This window comes from Sciurus vulgaris (assembly GCF_902686455.1).
Source record: "Sciurus vulgaris genome assembly, chromosome: 18".
NCBI classification, from domain to species: Eukaryota; Metazoa; Chordata; class Mammalia; order Rodentia; family Sciuridae; genus Sciurus; species Sciurus vulgaris.
In genome coordinates, this window is record NC_136479.1 from 20,374,362 (window position 1) to 20,391,824 (window position 17,463).

General features: G+C 59.2%; 1 protein-coding gene across 2 annotated transcripts; it reads left to right on the forward strand.

Annotated features, from left to right (window-relative positions):
* Positions 1 to 1,569: 1,569 nt before the first annotated feature.
* On the forward strand, positions 1,570 to 17,463 carry KDM8 (lysine demethylase 8). Of its 2 annotated transcripts, none has more exons than XM_079121196.1 (8): positions 1,570 to 1,924; positions 9,581 to 10,110; positions 11,059 to 11,225; positions 12,800 to 12,932; positions 13,125 to 13,169; positions 15,895 to 16,044; positions 16,824 to 16,916; positions 17,002 to 17,463. In XM_079121196.1, the coding sequence occupies exons 2-8, from the start codon at positions 9,610 to 9,612 to the stop codon at positions 17,164 to 17,166; spliced, it is 1,254 nt and encodes a 417-aa protein (XP_078977322.1). In that variant the 5' UTR covers positions 1,570 to 1,924; positions 9,581 to 9,609; the 3' UTR covers positions 17,167 to 17,463. The 2 variants fall into 2 exon arrangements, with proteins under 2 accessions (XP_078977322.1, XP_078977321.1); XM_079121195.1 differs by lacking the exon at positions 1,570 to 1,924 and adding an exon at positions 2,080 to 2,225.

The window sequence follows — 17,463 nt, forward strand, 5'->3', positions numbered from 1 at the left end:
TAGTTCTGTTCATCACTTGTGAGATAAAGGGCCAAAAGCTCATGTGTGAGACCATGCCAAAAGGTTCAGAGGAGAAATGATTGGGTTATGGGAGCTGTAACCTAATCACTGGGTTAATCCACCCATATGGATTAACTGGGTGGTAACTGTAGGCCGGTAGGGTGTGGCTGGAGGAAGTAGGTCACGGGGCACCTGCTTAAATATATTGTCCCTGGCAAGCTGAGCTCTCTCTGCTCTCTGGCTGTCATGTCCTGAGCTGCTTCCCAACATCACACCCTTCCGCCAAAATGTTCTGGCCCACTTTGGGCCGAGAGCTATGGAGTTGGCCAACTATGGACCCCACTTCTTTCTTTCTTTTTTTTTTCTTTTTTTTTTTTTTTCGGTGCTGGGGATTGAACCCAGGGCCTTGTGCTTGCAAGGCAAGCACTCTACCAGCTGAGCTATATCCCCAGCTCTGGCCCCCACTTCTGAAAACCCATGAGCCAAGATGAACTTTTCCTCCTCCACACTCTTCTTGTCTTGTTCTTTTGCTCACAGTGACAACAAAGCTAACTAAAAACAAAGCATGGCAATTTGAAGGGTGTGTGTCTGCTCTTGACACAGGCAGGTAAGCCTAGAAAGGGGGCTTTCCTGAGTACCATCAAAATCCTGTAAGAACGTTGTGTTTTCACTAAGCTGTTTTCTGGAACACAAAAGAATGAGGGCACATCCTTTTTGCCTTCACTGTTTTCCAGGAGCACAGCGCTCGAGTAAATTCCACATCGTCACCACTCAATGAGGTATCATCGGCAAGTGGGCTCTGGATGCATGACCACTGGGATCAGTCCATAGCTCCTAGTGAGCCTGGCAGGTTATGAGAACTTACTTTCTGAGCCTTACTTCCTCCCTACGGGGTGATGATCATTATGATAACCAGCTCGACATATAAACATAAATATGAATCCATGTGTGTATATATACCACTTAACCACTTCCCAGCCCATTTTTTTTTATTTTTTGAGACAGGGTCTTGCTAAGTTGCTGAGGCTGGCCTTGAACTTGGAATCCTCCTGCCTCAGCCTCCTGAGCCGCTGGGATTACAGGCCTGCACTACCACGCGAGGCTGATTTTAATGTTTTTCAAGTGTTTTTGTTGTTGCTTTGGTGCTAGCACAGGACCCAGAATACACTGGTTGCACTGGCCTTGAGGAAGCCTCGGTTTCCCCATTTGTAAATAAGACACGCATCTCACCAGGTTGTGGGAAGGAGTAAGCAAGGCTGAGTAGTTAGAGGGGCCCAGACGACGCCTGGCGCACCCTGGTGACTCGTCTTCCACCCGGGGTGCGCGGCTCCGAACCGCCTGTTCCACGCTGCCAGCGCCGCGCTCCTGGGGAGCCCGCAGGGAGGGCGCTCAAGACACGAAACTCCCAGGACCGTGAGCACCAAGGCCGGGGGCCGGCGCGCCCGTGGCCATCGGCCTGGCGCGCCGCACGGGCACCAGCTCCTGGTCCCGGAACCGCCGCGGCTGCAGCTTTCGCTGACCGCTCAAATTCTGGGGCAGTGATATTTTTCCAGAAGTGCGTGGCCACTTTATTTCACCCAACCTCAGTTTATTTTCTGTAAAGTTGAGAATACTACTAACTGCAGGCGTTAGAGGAAGCGGTGGGTGTGAAACTGCCCCGTACGAAGCTCGAACCTTGCAGACCGAGGCCGAGGGAAAAGCCCCGCCCGGCACCTCCGCGCTCCCGCCTCTGCAGGGAGGGGCGGGGCCGCCGCATCCGTCGCTCGGCGCTCCCCAGGCACTCGGTCGTGGCCAGAGGAGCCGCGAGTCATCGATGGTCCGTAGGCCAATCTGACGACTGGGAGAGGGGCCGTAGTGCCCGGGCCTACCGGAACAAGCCGTGGCCAACCTTGGGGCGACTGGACATCGTCCACACGCGGGACAGGTTAGTTTGAGCAATTCGAAAGCGACAGCAGCTCTGTCTTCTTAGAAATGCGGAGGTCACGCTGGACGGGAAAGACTGCGCAGGCGTCCTGATAAGGAACCGAAAATGGGGGGGAAGGGGAGGTGCGGTATCGCGCATGCGCCTCGACAATCCCCAAATGCTGGACCCAACGCATGCGCCCTGAGAACGCAGTTTAGCTTGCTGAACGCTTCAGCTTTCCCTCGCTGCGCGGTAGGATTGGGGGAAAGCCGGGCGTGCGCAGTGTGCGTCGTCTTGCGCATGCGCCAGTCCGGTCTCGCGAGTGAGTTGTGCGCCTGCGCTCTTCTTGGGTCGGGGGAGGGGATCGCGTCGGTGGAACGCCAGTGCGCCTGCGCGACTGCTTGTTAACGCGGTATCTATAGCAACGGTTCTTCCGGTACTGGGCGACTGTTGTTCGCGTGCAGATAGACCCGCTGAAAACGCCTGCGCTGGGCCCCGAAAAGGACCCTTGAGCAGCGCAGCCCCGGGGAAGGGGAGGGGGAGGCGGACGGTCGGTGTGGGGTCCGTAGAGCCCGGCGGGTAACGCGACCCGAGCGACGCGCAGCCCCGGGAGGAAAGGCGGTGTCTGCTGCTCGGTTGGGGTAACTCAGCGGACTCACCCAATGTCCAGCCGAGGGAGGTCCCCGTCCTCGAGTGCCGGTGGCAAGGGCAAGGCCGGAGTTAGGGCCACAGCGACCTCCCAAAGCCAGACGTCTGTGCGGCCCTTGGAGAGCCCGAGGTGCCCGTGCGGTTCAGACCTCCCAGCAAGTGTCGGGAGCGATGCTGCCGGATGGACGGAAGTCACCACCCTGACCGGCAGCCTGTGCCTGGAAAGCCTGACGGAGGCTGCGATATCGGGAGGTCCCCTTTGGGAGGCTTCCTCCTGACCTGCGTGGTGCCGCCTTTTCATAAGGCCGCTGAGGCCCCCTGGAATCTTGGGCTGCTCCCCGAGGCTGTCTGGCCAGCCTGCTTCCAGGCTGCTCTGGGGGTGCGCTAGAGGAGCGGATTTTAAAAATAAGAGAGTGGCCCCGTGGCTTCCTAGAAGGCTGCACCCTACAACCAGCAGAAACTTGCTTTCAGGTGTTCAGCAGCACACCAAAGGCCACTTTGCAGGGTGAACTCTGTGAAGCCAGAATTGGGGGCAGGCAGTTAGTGTAGAAATAGGGCGTCAGTCAAATCAAGGAAATGAAGTCCATGAAAGCCATCTGCCTCTGGACATCCGCACGTTGGAGACTGCCCCTTGGAGAATGGACTCTTTACATCTCACCTGCAAAACCAGGCCTAGTCAGTAGGCAGGAAGGAGAGACAAGCAGGAAGAGAACTGGAGACTAAACGATCTTATAAAACCAGAAACGGGGGAATGTAATATAATATAAAGCTGCACCCCCGCCCTTTACGCTGTAGTCATTGCCCCACCTCCCAACTACCTGTCAGTCTGTGAACAGCCTAGCTAGCTATTGGTTCAGCAGTCAGCTTGCAAGTATCTTCCGTTATTGGTCCGTTAATCCCCGGAATTCAACTGCTTAAGGGTAGATCCCCGCCATTTTCTCTCTCGCCTCTCCTCACTTTCATGCTCTCTCCTCCTCGCTTTCACTCTCTCTCTTTTCCTCTCATTTTCTCTCTTACCCAGCAGGGAGACACTCTGCCTATTTGCTTAATAAACCCTCATGTCAGTTCCCGTGTCCGGAGTGGTTTCTGGGTTCTTACACTCTGGACGGTGGATCTAGGAAGCCCAGCCCTGCACGTGGCTCCGTGGTTTATACACCAACAGGAAGTCCCTCTGTAAGGTGCAGGCTGGTTTATAAAGCCAGGTAAAACCACTCAAAGGCTAGTGCATGCAATCTTTGTAAAAAGATTCATTTTGTATGTCAACAAGCCTTTATTTAAGGCACTTTTAGGGACTCAATTAAGTCTACTGAGAAAAATTGTTTATGCCTGACCTTTCTGTATTTATGTGGCACCTGAAGGCCAGTTTGCAAAGCCAGGACACAAGGCCACACCGGTTATTTCTATATCAGACACCACCACTGCTTAAAAAAAAAAAAAGGAAGAGGTATTAAGGCCACTTACCTATTGGATTCTGGGAGAGCAACTTGTCCAGTGAGGACATGGGATCATTCAGGCTATTTTGTATAACCTGGTCTCGGATGATGGAGCTATCAGTTTGCCTGGAGTAACCCCAACTTCTCCTTGTTCAGTCACTTAAATTAATAGCGTTCTGATGTAGGTGATAAATTGTATAGTGAACGTGTGTACCTGGCTATGAGAAGGCACTTTATACAACTCACAATAAATCCTTATATGTGGGACTCTGGGAAGCCAATTAAAAGGTCAGTTTATGCCTCTGCCCCAAAAAAATACTTTCCACATCTTGTTCCCTCCTGGGGAGGCTGTTTGGTTAATGTGACCTTTTCTAAAAGGAGCTCACTGAAAAGGTCCTGGGAGTCAGGCCACAAGGCCATATCTCGGCTGTTCAGGCTGGTGCCCTTTTGATCAGTCCCACATGTGGGGACTGCCAGACATGCCTAGGCATGAGGCCACTCAGAAAGGAGGCCCCGCAGAGCCTGGACGTGGCCTGCCCTGCCCACAGGGCCAGCCCAAGCAGCTGCCTGTGTGAAGTTTGCTGCTTCCGGCCCACATGGGCCAGGTCCTCCGGAGACTCCCAGAGCCAGCCAGAAAGTGCAGCACCCTGCAGTCTAACCTCCTCCTCCCGATGTGAGGCCGCTTCCTGGAGAGTCGATGGGTAAATCAAATGGAATATTTCTGGTGCTTGCTTACGAAGAAACCATGAAAGATTGATTTGCAAAGCTTAGACAAAATCCAATTTCACCTGACCCTCAAGCCTTCGTCCACAGGGGTCTAGTTTAAAAACAGGTCACCAAGCCACTTTGGAAGACTTCCATCGACTAGGATCTGACTCTTCAGCTGTGAGAGGTTCTGGGAGTGCCGTGGACGCAGGCTGTCAGGCCAGTAAGAGCAGATGTCCCTTCACTGTGGACTGTCCTATGCTGCCAGCGTAAGGCTCTTACGGAATCCTGTCATGAAGCCCGTCGGGAGACCATGTCAGGTGGCCACAAAGGCAGTCTGAAAGCCATTTTGGACACGAGCTCACCTGGCCTGAAGCTCCCGCCTCCGGAATGCCTAACAGTGTCAACTGTTGGTGGCATCAACTGCAGAGTCCACGTAGAAAAAGAGGACACTGAGACTATCTCATGTGGTCCAGAGAAGACCTGTCCAGCCAGCCCGGGACCCTGTGTCCCAGAGGCTGATTGCAGAGGAACACGGAGGCTACCTTGGGAGGACAGAGGACAACACACGTGGCCCCTGGGAAGCTGGCTTTGTAAGGCCCATGTGACCCTGTCGGGCCATTCCACAGTCATTCCCCTGTGACTCTCTATAAAGCCCAGTCTGCACCCAGGGGACTAGCTCCCAGCCCATTTGAAACCCTCTGGGAGACCAGTTTACAAAGTCCCAGGGGAAGCCTTTTCTGCAGTAAGACAGGTGGTCTCCCGGGGACCTTTCAGACATGGGTGAGAAGTCAGCCGCCCCCCTCAAATCTTTTGGGTGCCAAGACTTGTGAGAGCCTCGAGGCCATCTGGGAGGCCAGCTGGTGGGTCCCCTGTTCACGCCAGGAGAGACCACATCGGAGGATTGGGCTCTGACACTCCCCAAGAAGCCAAAGGAGGCCAGTGCTGGACCCTTGGGAACGCTCTAGGGGACTGGAAATGAGACCCGTCCCGGCAGGGTGGCCAGGCCAGCGGGGCTCTCCGAGTTCCTCACCAGCCAAGCAAACTGGAAGCACATGCACTGGGAGCCCAGTGGCGAGAGGCCACCGTAGCAGGTCCCAAAGGCTGACAAAGCATCACCTCGGAGGCCGAAGGGTGTTCTGGGCCGGCACTGCGCTTCCTCGTCTTGGACCGCTCAGGCCTCGCCTTGCTCAGGGAATCCTCACCTCAGGGCTGTGAGGGCCGGTCAGACCATGACCATGACCACAAAGGCCACAGTGCTGATACGGCGCACAGGAGGCCTGACCTGGACCCGCGGTCAGGCCCTGTTTCAGCACACCGTTGACCATGGGCCTTGGGCAAGGCACTTCATGTCTTGCTGGCTCTGGTTTCCTCCTTGGCAAAGTGAGGGGACGGAAGTGACCACATCCCCATCGGTCTCCCAGCATCACACGGAGCTAGATGAGAGGGAAAGGCTGGCCAGGGATCCATGGTTACCCCTGGACAGGCCCGGAAGTGGGATGCAGAGCAAGCAGTCCTTGAGGCGAAGCCGGGGGCGTTCCCGGCTCCCTCACACAGCTGCCTTGACTCCCGTGGCTCAGTCCCCTCGTCTAGAAGGCGTGGGTCCTGGGGACAGGCTGCCGGAGCGTGAAGTCTGCGCGCCCTGCAGCCAGCTGAACCGCCTGGGTTGCGCTGCTCTGCCTCAGGTTGCCTGCACAGGGGTCCATGATACTCCTCAGAGCTTCGGCAGATTTAAAGTGCTCAGAGAGTTCCTGGCCTCGCGGAAACGCTTGGTGACATGTCATCAGCTTGGGGTCCCGGTGAGGGCTGAATGAGGACGTCTGCGCACATTCAGTAGCCTGCCTGCTGCGGCTGCTCCTCCTGAGCCCGGGGCAGGTCATGAGCCGAAGCGGAGCCCAGAGGTAGGGCTGGGGCGTGCGGCCCACCCTCGCGGACCGGGGCAGCGCCCTCCCCGCCTCGCTCCCGGGCCTGCCGCTGGCCCCGCCACACCCACGGCGCCCAGGAAGCCCTGCTTTCTCCCGAGCTGTGTCGGTCACCAGTCCCAGGGTGCTGCGGTTTCGTGTGTGTCTGGGGGCGGGGGCTCTAGCTCAGTGGGTGGAGCGCTTGCCTAGCATGTGCAGGGCCCTGGGTTCAAACCCCGGCACCACCAGGAAAAAATTAAAAGCCGTGTCTCTGAAAGTCCCCGCGCCGGAAACGTGGTCCCAGTGCAGCCTTGTGGAGCGGTGGGCCTCTGGCGGGACTGGCTCTCGAAGGCGCTGCACTGGTGGATGCAGGGTGGCGCCATAGAGGGAGAGGCAGTTCTCTCCAGGTGGCTTCGCTGTTGTAAAGCCAGCTGGCTGTGCTGATGGCCTTGCCTGCCCCGGGCTGTGTAGGAAAGCCCTCGGCAGTGCTGGGCCGAGCTGCTGGACTCGCCGCCAGAAGCCCGGAGAGGCTCTGTTCTCGCACAGCAGGCCGTAAACGTAATGGCCTGGGTCAGTGCCCATCGTGTCCCTAGTTTCTCTGGGTCAGGACTGTGGCGTGGTCACAAGGTCCTCTGCATCAGCAGCTCTGGTCCAAGCTCCCCGATCCATTCAGTTCCCTGACGGCTCCCGGGCAGAGGGCCTCAGGGCCACCGTGGGCTGCAGGTCTCCCGATCTCTGTGCCCCGCGGGCCCTTCCAACGTGGCCTCTGGTGCCATCGTGTGCAAGCCCAGTAGGCAGGAGAGTCTGGTGACAGATGCCAGTCGGCCTCATGTCACCTGATCACAGAAGTGGTGTCCCCACCATCACCCACCCTGTTGGTTAAAAGGAGTCAGACTCTGTTACCGCTGAACAAATCGCCACCGCCTGGTGGCTGTCAGCAGCACACACGTATCACCCTTCAGCCCTGCAGGTTAGACGTGGACGTGAGCCTCGCTGGGCCGAGCACGCAGACCCCACGGGAGAATCCATTTCTTGATTTTCTCAGCATCTAAAATTGCTCACATTCCCGAGGTACGTGACCCTCTTCCTTTGTCTTCAAAGCTAGCGCTGTTAGGGCCTCTGTGACAAACAATTCTTTAAGGCCTCGTGTGTTGGGATGGCCTCATCCGAATAATCCAGAATAATCGCTGCATCTCAAGGTTCTTTTTCTTACTCACCTACAGGGTCCACACTATGTGACGTCATGGGTTCTGGGGAGTAGGATGTGGGCATCTGGAGGGGCCGTTTCAGAAGTAATAGGAATAGAAGTTCCTGTATTAGTGCAGGCTAGCTGTCGTCACAAGTGTCACCAGCACCTTAGGGCCTAAACACGTTGATTTTTTGCTCAAGAACTGTTCCAGGTGTCTGCTCCTGGTTGGTGGCCTTCCCAGGCCTCAAAGTGGCAGCTCCCTGCCATCCTGTGGCTCTCTGAGGCCTTCACTTGCAGCCAGAGGGTGGGTGAGTGTGGAGGGTCCGGCAGGAGCTGTTCCTGGGCCCCGCCTGGGAGTGGCACATCACCGCATCCACAGTCACTGGACCAGCAGGTGACAACTCATTGCAGGTGAACCTGGGAGACTGTTTAACTGTGAAGGACTTTGCTGTCCATGCAGGAGGGGTTGACAGGCCTCATCTGGCCCACCATCTGCTTTTGCACACGAAGTTTTATTGCAACACAGCCATACCTGTTAGTCTGAACATGGCATATGGCCACTTACATGCTGCAGTGGCAGAGGAGTAGCAACAGCATGTGGCCCCCAAAGTCTAAAATAGTTCACGTCAAAAACGCTTGCTGACCCCTAGCCTAAAACAGTCTCCACAAAAAGCCTCATGGTCCCTGTCACTCAGCCTCAGTGAGATGAGGACTGCGTCTCGTTCTGTTTCATGTGGCTGTAACAGAGTGCCCGACACCAGGGAATGTATGAAGAAGAGGAGGCAAAATCATGTTTTATTCAAATATAAAGACACCAAAGGGCATTTCACCTTTATGTATATATAGAAGAAAGGAAGTTTAATAGAGTAGAGGAGGGAAAATAGGGGGAGGGAGGAGGGAGGAAAAGGGGGGAGGGGTGGTGACCAAAATCAAATTTCTTGTATATGTGATTTTCTCAAAATGTACCCAAATACTATGCATAATTTTAATGCTCTAATAAAAAAATCTTAAAAAATAAAAAAAAGAAAAGGAGTTTTATTTGGCTCACAGTTCTGGTGGCCATAAAACACAAACAGCATGGCGCCAGCATCTGGTGAGGGTCCCCTGGCTGCATCACAGCATGGTGGAGAAGTGAAAGGGAAGCAGTCGCCAGAGCAAACGCAGGGCGGCCTCCCTTAACAACCTGCCCCGTGGTGACAGGCCCACCCTGCCACAGGGGCCCCAGTGACCTTATCACCTCCCACGGAGCCTCGCCACCCAGCTTCCAGCAGGGAACCACGTGCAGACCACGCAGATGAGGCTGCTGTTGGGTGAGGCCGCATGCGGCCCGAGAGACGGCCACGATGTCGTGGGGGCGGGTCCGCGTCAGCGCCCAGCCGAGCACCAGCAGCACCAGGCGTCCCCTCCTGTGGGTTTAGGTATCTGCAGTTTCTTCCTGAGGTGCTGAGGGGCCTGCCTCTCTCAGGAGCTCTGAGCTTCCAGGGGACAGGGAGACACGCGCTGGCTCGCGGCCAGGCGCCTAGAGAGGTGGCGTGCAAGCAGGTGCTGGGAGTCGTGGCGCCCAGGGCAGAGGGGACGCTGGCCCTGGAGCGCCTCGCAGCTTCACACGGGGTCATGGACGGTCCCTCCCTGAGCGTGCATTTATGCAGTGCTGACTGAGTACCAGGCCTGGTGCCGGGCCCTGGAGATAGTGGTGGCCCCAGAGGGCGGGTCTGGCAAGCCAGAGAAGGTGCTTTGCCGAGTGTTGGGGTGAGCGTGGATCAGGCCTCTCGTGTCCCTGACTCCCGTTTCGTCCCGCCAGGCGCTGGTCCGACTCCGTGGCAGGCCCAGATGACAGAAGGTGCCGAGTGTCCTGGGGACCCCGGGGCTGGAGCCGGCGCCCTCTGGGACGCCCTCAGGGCGCTCCTGCCGCGCACCAAGGAGGAGCTGGAGCTGGAGCTGGGGTCCGGGGTGCAGGGGGCCGTGCGGCTGCTGCTGCGGCAGGCCACCGAGCTATTCTACGGGGACAGGCTGAGCGAGTGTCTGCAGGCCAGCGAGGCCATCCTGGACTACGCCTGGGAGCGGCTCAACACCGGGCCCTGGCAGGACGTGGACAAGGACTGGCGGCGGGTCTACACCTTCGGCTGCCTCCTGAAAGCCCTGTGCCTGTGCCGGGCGCCCTGCGAGGCCAGCGCAGCTGCCAAGGCCCTACGGGTGTGTGACCTGGGCCTGCTGATGGGCGCGGCCATCCTCGGGGACATCCTTGCTCAGGCCGCTGCGGTGCTCCAGGCTCACCTTCCCTCCGCACAGAGGCCCGCCCGGGACCCCAGCCAGCAGCCGCCCAGCCCAAAGGTACCAGGACGTGTCCCCTTCCCCGCCCCGCTCTCTGCTGTCCCGCTTTCTGGAGGCACTGAGTCGGCTCCCCGGGGCCTCCTGGCCACGGCCTCTGGCTGAGACGGCACCTCCAGCTGTGAGGACCGAGCTGCCAGGTCTGTGCTGTCCAAACAACCCCTTTTCCTGTTTCTGCAAAAGCAGCGCCTTTTAGAGAGGAGGGTGGAAACCTGGCAGCTGGAGACAAACGACTGACGGGATGCAGTGGGCGGCACTGCGCCCATGTCCCCCAGGCCCAGAGTGCGTCCCCCAGGCCCAGAGTGTGTCCCCGGGCCCAGAGAGCGTCCCCCCGGCACAGAGAGCGTCCCCGGGGCCCAGAGAGCATCTCCGGGGCCCAGAGAGCGTCCCCTGGGCCCAGAGAGTGTCTCCGGGGCCCAGAGAGCATCCCCCGGGGCCCAGAGAGCGTCCCCCGGGCCCAGAGAGCGTCCCCCAGGCACAGAGTTCGTCCCCCAGGCCCAGAGAGTGTCCCCCAGGCCCAGAGAGTGTCCCCCAGGCACAGAGAGCATCCCCCAGGCACAGAGAGCGTCCCCCAGGCCCGGAGCACAGATTACATGGAAGGCTGGGGAGCCCAGGGGACCAGGACTGCTTGAGCTTCAGTCTCCTTCTCTGTAAAATGGCAGTTAGAGTCCCAGCCCCAAAAGGAAAGGCTGCCAGCCTGGGACACTGGGGTGGATCATGGGATGTGCCTCTCCGCACTGTCCTGGGCTCGGCTTCCCACAGTGAGCGTGACTTAAGGGCACAGGGTGTCGTCAGCAACAGGCACACGGCCCACTAACAGGGAGTCCCGCCGGGGGAGAGGGACCCCCGGCCACGTGCGAGTCAGTCGGGTCACCAGGCAGGCGGCAGCTGCAGACGCAGGACCAGAGCCGGGAACTGCGTGGACTGCTGCATTTTGTCTTGGTTTTCCAGAGAGCCAGGCGCGAGCACGCTTCCGTCCCGGATGTGGAGCAGGAGAGGGCAGTGCCCCGGCTGCACCGCCCGTCCCTCCAGCACTTCAGGGAGCAGTTTCTGGTTCCGGAGAGGCCGGTGGTCTTGGAGGGTGTGGCTGACCACTGGCCGTGCATGAAGAAGTGGAGGTGGGTGGTCACTGCGGCACCCTGAGGACACCCTCCCACCCCGCTGGCCCCAGGCCTCCCTGGAGTCCCCGCAGACGCTCCACTAGGACGGAGGGCCAGGAGGCTGGGGGAGCAGGGTGCTCTCCAGTGACGCCGGAGGCTGCGACGTCCCTCCCGCACGCTGGCTTGGCCCAAGGCAGATCCTGTTTAGATGGTTTTCAGTTGTCAGTGGACACAACATCTTCTTATGTATTTACGTATTTTTATGTGGTGCTGAGGATCGAGTCCAGGCTCCCACGTGCAAGGCAAGCGCGCTGCTGAGCCACCGTCCCTGCCCGGAGCTGGCCACGTGCACTCCTGGGGCTCCTAGGAGTCCTGAGCACCTTCTCAGGGACCTGAGGCCAAGCCCAGAAATAATGCAGGACACAGCCCCACCAGATTCGGGGGAGGCGGAGGAGCAGGCAGCTGGACAGTGGCCACAGCGGCCCCTCGGTGGCCTGGGTTCCCGGCCCCAGAATCCACCAGTCAAGGTCAGAAACGGAAGCAGGGCTGCCGGTCGCGTCTGTGCCGATGCGTACAGACTCTTTTCTTGTCTCTGTTCCCTAAGCCGCGCCGTGTGACAGCTATCGCCACAGCAGCAACTCTGCAGGAAGCGTTTGGAGTTGCGAGGAAATGACTTCCGGTGCCAAGTCTGTGCCGGTTTTGTTTTAAATAGGGAACTTGAGCATCCTTGGATGTTGGCACCTGCGGGGGACCTGGAACAAATCCCCTGTGGACTCAAGGGGATTGGATTGGGCCTGCCAGTGCCTTAGCGTTCCGTCACTGTGACAGAATAGCCGAGAAAATCAACTTAAAGGAGAAAAAAGTTATTACGTTTTTTAGGGTTCCAGTCTGTGGTCCCTTGGCTCCGTTGCTCCTGGACTGTTGGGGGGCAGGACATCGTGCAGGGAGCACGTGGTGGAGCCGGAAGCAGACAGGGCAGGGCTGCGGACAAAGTGCACTTCACGCCCCGGTGCCCTGCTTCCTCCGACCGGGCCTCCCCCCTGGTGTCCACCACCTCCACCTCTGGGCACCCACCAAAGCTGTGCCTCCACCATGGGGTCACCCTGGTCCAGCTGCCTGGGCTGCCTTGGGGGCCAGGCCTCCAGCACCGTGAGCTTTGAGATCCAAGCCAGAAGGGCCGGTACTGGGGGAGTCCCGAGGGGAGGGTCCCGCGAGGCGTGGTGGTGTCCGGGCTGCAGGAGCATGGTCACAGCAAGCCCCAGAACGCAGCCCTGTGCCCATGTCGGGAAGGCACAGGCGCGTTTCACCTCGCCTCGTCTGCGCGGGACAGGCACTGTGGTCACCTCCACTTTACACAGGGATCAGGGACTCAGAAGGAAACAGCAGCCCAGCAAACCGGATTGGTGGGGTCTCTGCACAGCGCTGTGCATTGGCTGTGTGACCTTGGGCAAGTAACTCACCTCTCTGTGCCCGAGTAGTCTACCTCCGGAGGTTTTGTGGGAACTAAAGGAAACCACAGGCAGAGCTCACTGGGCACCGTGCCCAGCAGGCGGTGGTGATGGTGACGAGGACAATGCGTGTGTTTCTGACAGTTTGGAGTACATCCAGGAGGTCGCCGGCTGCCGGACCGTCCCCGTGGAGGTTGGTTCCCGGTACACAGACGAGGCGTGGTCGCAGACGCTCATGACGGTGGACGACTTCATCAGCAGGCACATCGTGAGCCAGGTGCGGCCGCGGCTCTGCCAGGCTTCCCAGGAGGTGGGCCGTCGGGTGGTGCTCCCAGCCGCGGGAGGCGGAGGAGCCAGGTCCCCCTGCTCCAGGGTGCTGATCCCTCCAGGGAGGCGGGGCTCGCGGGCGGGTCGGTGGGGAGGAGCCCTGTGGTGTGCTCACGGCGCTCTCGCCCTCCCCGTGGCCCAGGCGAGCGGCGTGGGGTACCTTGCTCAGCACCAGCTCTTCGACCAGGTGAGTAAGGCCGCGTGCCCGCCCTTCGCCTCCTGCCCCGCCCTCCTCCCCAGGGCCAGCCACAGGCAGGTGAGGCCACAGGCCTGAGTCCAGGGACCCCTGATGGGCAGGGCTCCAGCTTGCAGCCCCCAGGGGTGGGGACACTGCCAGTGTGGTCAGAGCCGAGGAGGGGACCCCAGAGGGCCAGGCGCCGCCCTCTGACCCGAGTGCCCTGGGCAGGTCCTGATGCCCCCGTCCCCACCTTGGGTGTCTGACTGGCCTTGCCCACACCTGGCCTGCTGCTTCTGGGTCCAGCCCGGCGGGCCCCATAGACCCTGAGCACAGACTTGCTGAAGCCTAGAGGGGTGGGACCTTCCAGGGCAGGCGCCCCACGCACGAGGCAGCGGGCAGAGCGCCAGCAGCAGCGCAGCAGCAGGGTCCTGGGGCGGGCAGCGTGGCGCACTGTTCTGGAATCTCCGCCTCCAGGGGCTCAGCGGCTCCCCACAGCTTCCCGCCCCAGAACCTCTTGCTGGTTTCCTCCCGGACTGCCTTCTAAGCATCGGCCACCACCGCAGGCCGTCCTCGTTGCTTATCACCTCATGAAAGCTCTTCTCCTGGGACGTCAGTGATTCTGATCGCAGGATCTGTTCAGCCAGTCGCCTTTCACAACGATGTCATCGGGAACAGTCAGAGTTCTGCCGAGCATCCCACAGGGCCAGGCCTGGTGCCACCCCAGCCAGAAGCCAGTGTGAGGTGACAGGAGCCCGAGGTCCCAGAAGGCCTTCTGGAATCTTGCGAATGGCCGGAGACCCCCTGTGGCACTGGGGCCTCCACCTGGGACCCTGTGCCTTAGCCCACAGCATGGGACGTCACTGTTGGACGTTTCCATGCTGGCCATGCGTGGCTCTTGCAGGACAGCGGCAGGGGGACATTCCCACCTTCCCAGGTGGCCTTTGGTGTTCCGAGCAGTGGCCGGCAGTGACGGGTGCCAGGGAAGAGGCGGCAGGTGGAAGCCTTGCTCTCCGGAGAGGCCTGAGGCCCAGCTGTACCCTCGGTTCCTCTCAAGTCGGAAAGGCTGGGGAGCCGAGCCGCCCGGGCTGGCTCAGCCCTGGCGCTGGCCCCTGCTGCAGGGGGTCAGGGTGCGCTTTCCTCGGAGGAGTGGCTTTTCCATGCCAAGGCCCTGCCCCCCGGGCCTGCAAGCTGGCCCCTGTGCTGGCGACGTCCTGTGGGGCCTCACTGTCCAAGAGGGCGCAGAGGCTGGGACGGAAGGAGGGTCACGAGGAAACACCATAGGGACAGTGTGGCGGCCCTTTCCAGGATCGCTGTCCCTCCTTGAGGGTGGCCACCACAGCCTCCTCCAGGACCCCCAGGCCCCTCAGAGTCCCACTGGTCAGGCACAGACAATCTGGAGCCCTGGTCAGGAGCCTGTGGGTGTCTGGCTGGTTGGCCCCTCAGTGCCTGCATCCTGCCTGATGGCCCGTAGGCCACATCCCTGCCACGGCTGGATGATCATAGTCTTAATCTTTCTTATTTGATTAATGGGAAACGATGACTCATTCTGGGTCTAATCTGGACTTATTTGCTGAGACTGAAACCCTTCTGATTCATTTTGGTGTCTGTCTGGTTCTGTCCTTTGGCGATTTGTGTTGTTTACCTATTGAGATCTTAGTGCTTTCCGCACTGATCGGTGTGAAACGGAGTCTGCATTAACCTCTTCATAGTTAGCAAAGGAGGTTTTCTAGTGTTTTCATCTTCAGAGTGGCTAATTTATTTAAACTGTGACAATTGTGATTTCTCTTTTTGTACTGGAATTGAACCTAGGGGTGCTTTACCAATGAGCTACATCTCCAGCCCTTTTTATTATTTTTATTTTGAGACAGGGTCTCACTAAATTGCTGAGGCTAGCCTCAAAATTGTGATCCTCTTACCTCGGCCTCCTGAGTAGCTGAGATTACAGGCATATACCGCTGCACCTGGCCAACGGTGATTTCTTTACCATTAATGAATTTTGGAAAAATCCTCCCAACTGGAGATTTGACAGATATCCAATACCATTTTCTTTTTGTTTTCCTTTCATTTGCTTAAAAAATTTTAATGCTAGACTATAACGAGCTGGGTTTTTTTAGTATAAAGCATTAATATCAGGTTTTTAAAAAGGAAATAAATAAGAAATCCATGACGTGGCAAAAGACATGAAAACGAGATTACAACCGTTACCTGCTAATTGTATATTTGTTTTTATTGTCTTCAAATTCTCTTCCATTACAATTGGGCCCCAGTGGTGGGCGCTTGCTGTTACTCACTCGGCCACCTCCGGGCAGCTGGGTCCCCCGTCTCTGCTGGCACACTGCTGGGGCCAGGCTGCAGGGGCTGGCCCTGAGGTTCCACGCTCCACGGGAACACCCGCCTCTGCACCCCGGTGGCTTGGCGCGGCACGTTGGGCCAGTCTTACACAGCGTGGACTTTCCCCTCTGGTTTCCTTTGCTCTTGGGCAGGGGACCCTAACCACAGGGAAGGTTAGCAGCCATTCTTTAAATGGTGCGCAGCGAGGGTCCCTTTGCCCCACTTCCCCTCTGCTTGTGACTAGATCTCAGGCGTTCATGGCTGTGAATTGCAGGGACAGCACGGAGCTGGCCCGGGGTCGAGGGTGCAGACTGCAGCCTGCCCCTCCGCCCGCCAGCTGGGGAATGGAGTGGCTCTGTTCCTGCTTTACGAGCGACTCGGTGACTGGTTGCAACACCCGCAGATCCCAGAGCTGAAGCGGGACATCGGCATCCCCGATTACTGCTGCCTGGGTGACGGGGAGGAGGACGAGATCACCGTCAACGCCTGGTTTGGTCCCCAGGGAACCGTCTCCCCACTCCACCAGGACCCGCAGCAGAACTTCCTGGTCCAGGTAGGAGCTGCCACCACACCAGCGACTCCCCGGGGCTGACCTCAGAGTCCACCCTCAAACCCCGGCTCTGCCAGAAGCACGAACCCCCGGGAGGGCTGTGGGCCGTGAAGCAGCCACAGCCGCCAGCCTGCGAGGGCCTGCTCCCCAGTGAGGCTTGCTTCCGGGGTTCTCTGGAGGGGCTCATCCTGGGGGTCCCCGGCCTCCACTCTGCCCTCCGGCTGCCCCATCTGCCTTGCACACCAGGCCAGCTTCTAAGTGAGGCCGGGGCGAGTGGGGCGGAGGTTCCCGTCCCCGGCTGGGTTTTGTTTCTGGTTTTCGTCGTCACCGTTGAGACCCGGGCAGAGGAACGGGTTTCTTGCGAGGGGAGGCGACACAGGCGCCCCTCAAGAGACCCTTGTCTCTGACGGCCTGGTAAGCGAGGCACACTTGTCGCCTTGGGGCCGAGAGGCGGGTCAGTGAGAGGTGGAGAGCCAGCCGGCTCAGCAGGCCCTCCGGCACGGCCACCAGCTCCGTCCCGGGCAGCTTTATGAACTTGGGCTGTTCATGTAACTCTCAGTGCTTCATTTTCCTCACCTGGAAAACGGGGTGCAGAGAGCTCCCCGAGGCTTGTGAGGACTAGCCCAGGTGAGGCCTGGCGCTCAGCAGGCAGGTTGTTAGCCACAGCGACGAGGCTGCCGCTCCGGCACGTGCTTGGCGGACAAGGCGCACTTGGACTCTGAGCATCTAGGCGCACGTGGGGGGGAGGGGCAGCCCACCAAGCAGCGAGTGGTCTCTTCCAGGTGATGGGGAGGAAGTACATCCGGCTCTACTCCCCACGGGACTCAGAGGCTCTGTACCCGCACCAGACGCACCTTCTTCACAACACCAGCCAGGTGGGCACGCAGGAACGCGGGATGATGTGGCTCGTCCCCTCCTGCTGTCCCCAGACTCCAGCAAGATCACCTTTGCTCTTTCCAGGTTGACGTGGAGCAGCCCGACCTAGAGAAGTTCCCCATGTTCACCGAGGCGCCCTTCCTGTCCTGCGTCCTGTCTCCTGGGGAGACGCTGTTCATTCCGGCCAAGTACTGGCACTACGTGCGGGCGCTGGATCTGAGCTTCTCTGTCAGCTTCTGGTGGTCGTAGCGGGAGGACGCGTGGAAGGGCCTGGGCGCAGACAGTGCTCACTGCCCCGCTCGCTCCTGCCCTGGCTCCAGGCCCCGGGCTCTGAGCTGGGGCCTGAACTGCAGGGGAGGCCCGGCTCCGGGCGCCCAGGCCCAGCTGGCAGAGGAGCCTGGGGACACCCCAGGCAGACCACCCACACGCAGCTCCTGACACGTTTTGGGGTCCGGCGGCATGCCTAGTGAGAGCTTGGGCTCCGAGAGGGCTGCTGGCCCCCGGGCTGGCCCCACCGCTGAACCTCGTCCAGGAAACAGGGCGGGG

Coding starts and splice junctions, on each gene's coding strand:
- KDM8 (XM_079121195.1), top strand. CDS start 2,204: ATGCGCCAGTCCGGTCTCGCGA. Junction 10,111..11,058: donor AGCAGCCGCCCAGCCCAAAG/GTACCAGGACGT, acceptor TTGGTTTTCCAG/AGAGCCAGGCGCGAGCACGC. Junction 11,226..12,799: donor CCGTGCATGAAGAAGTGGAG/GTGGGTGGTCAC, acceptor TGTTTCTGACAG/TTTGGAGTACATCCAGGAGG.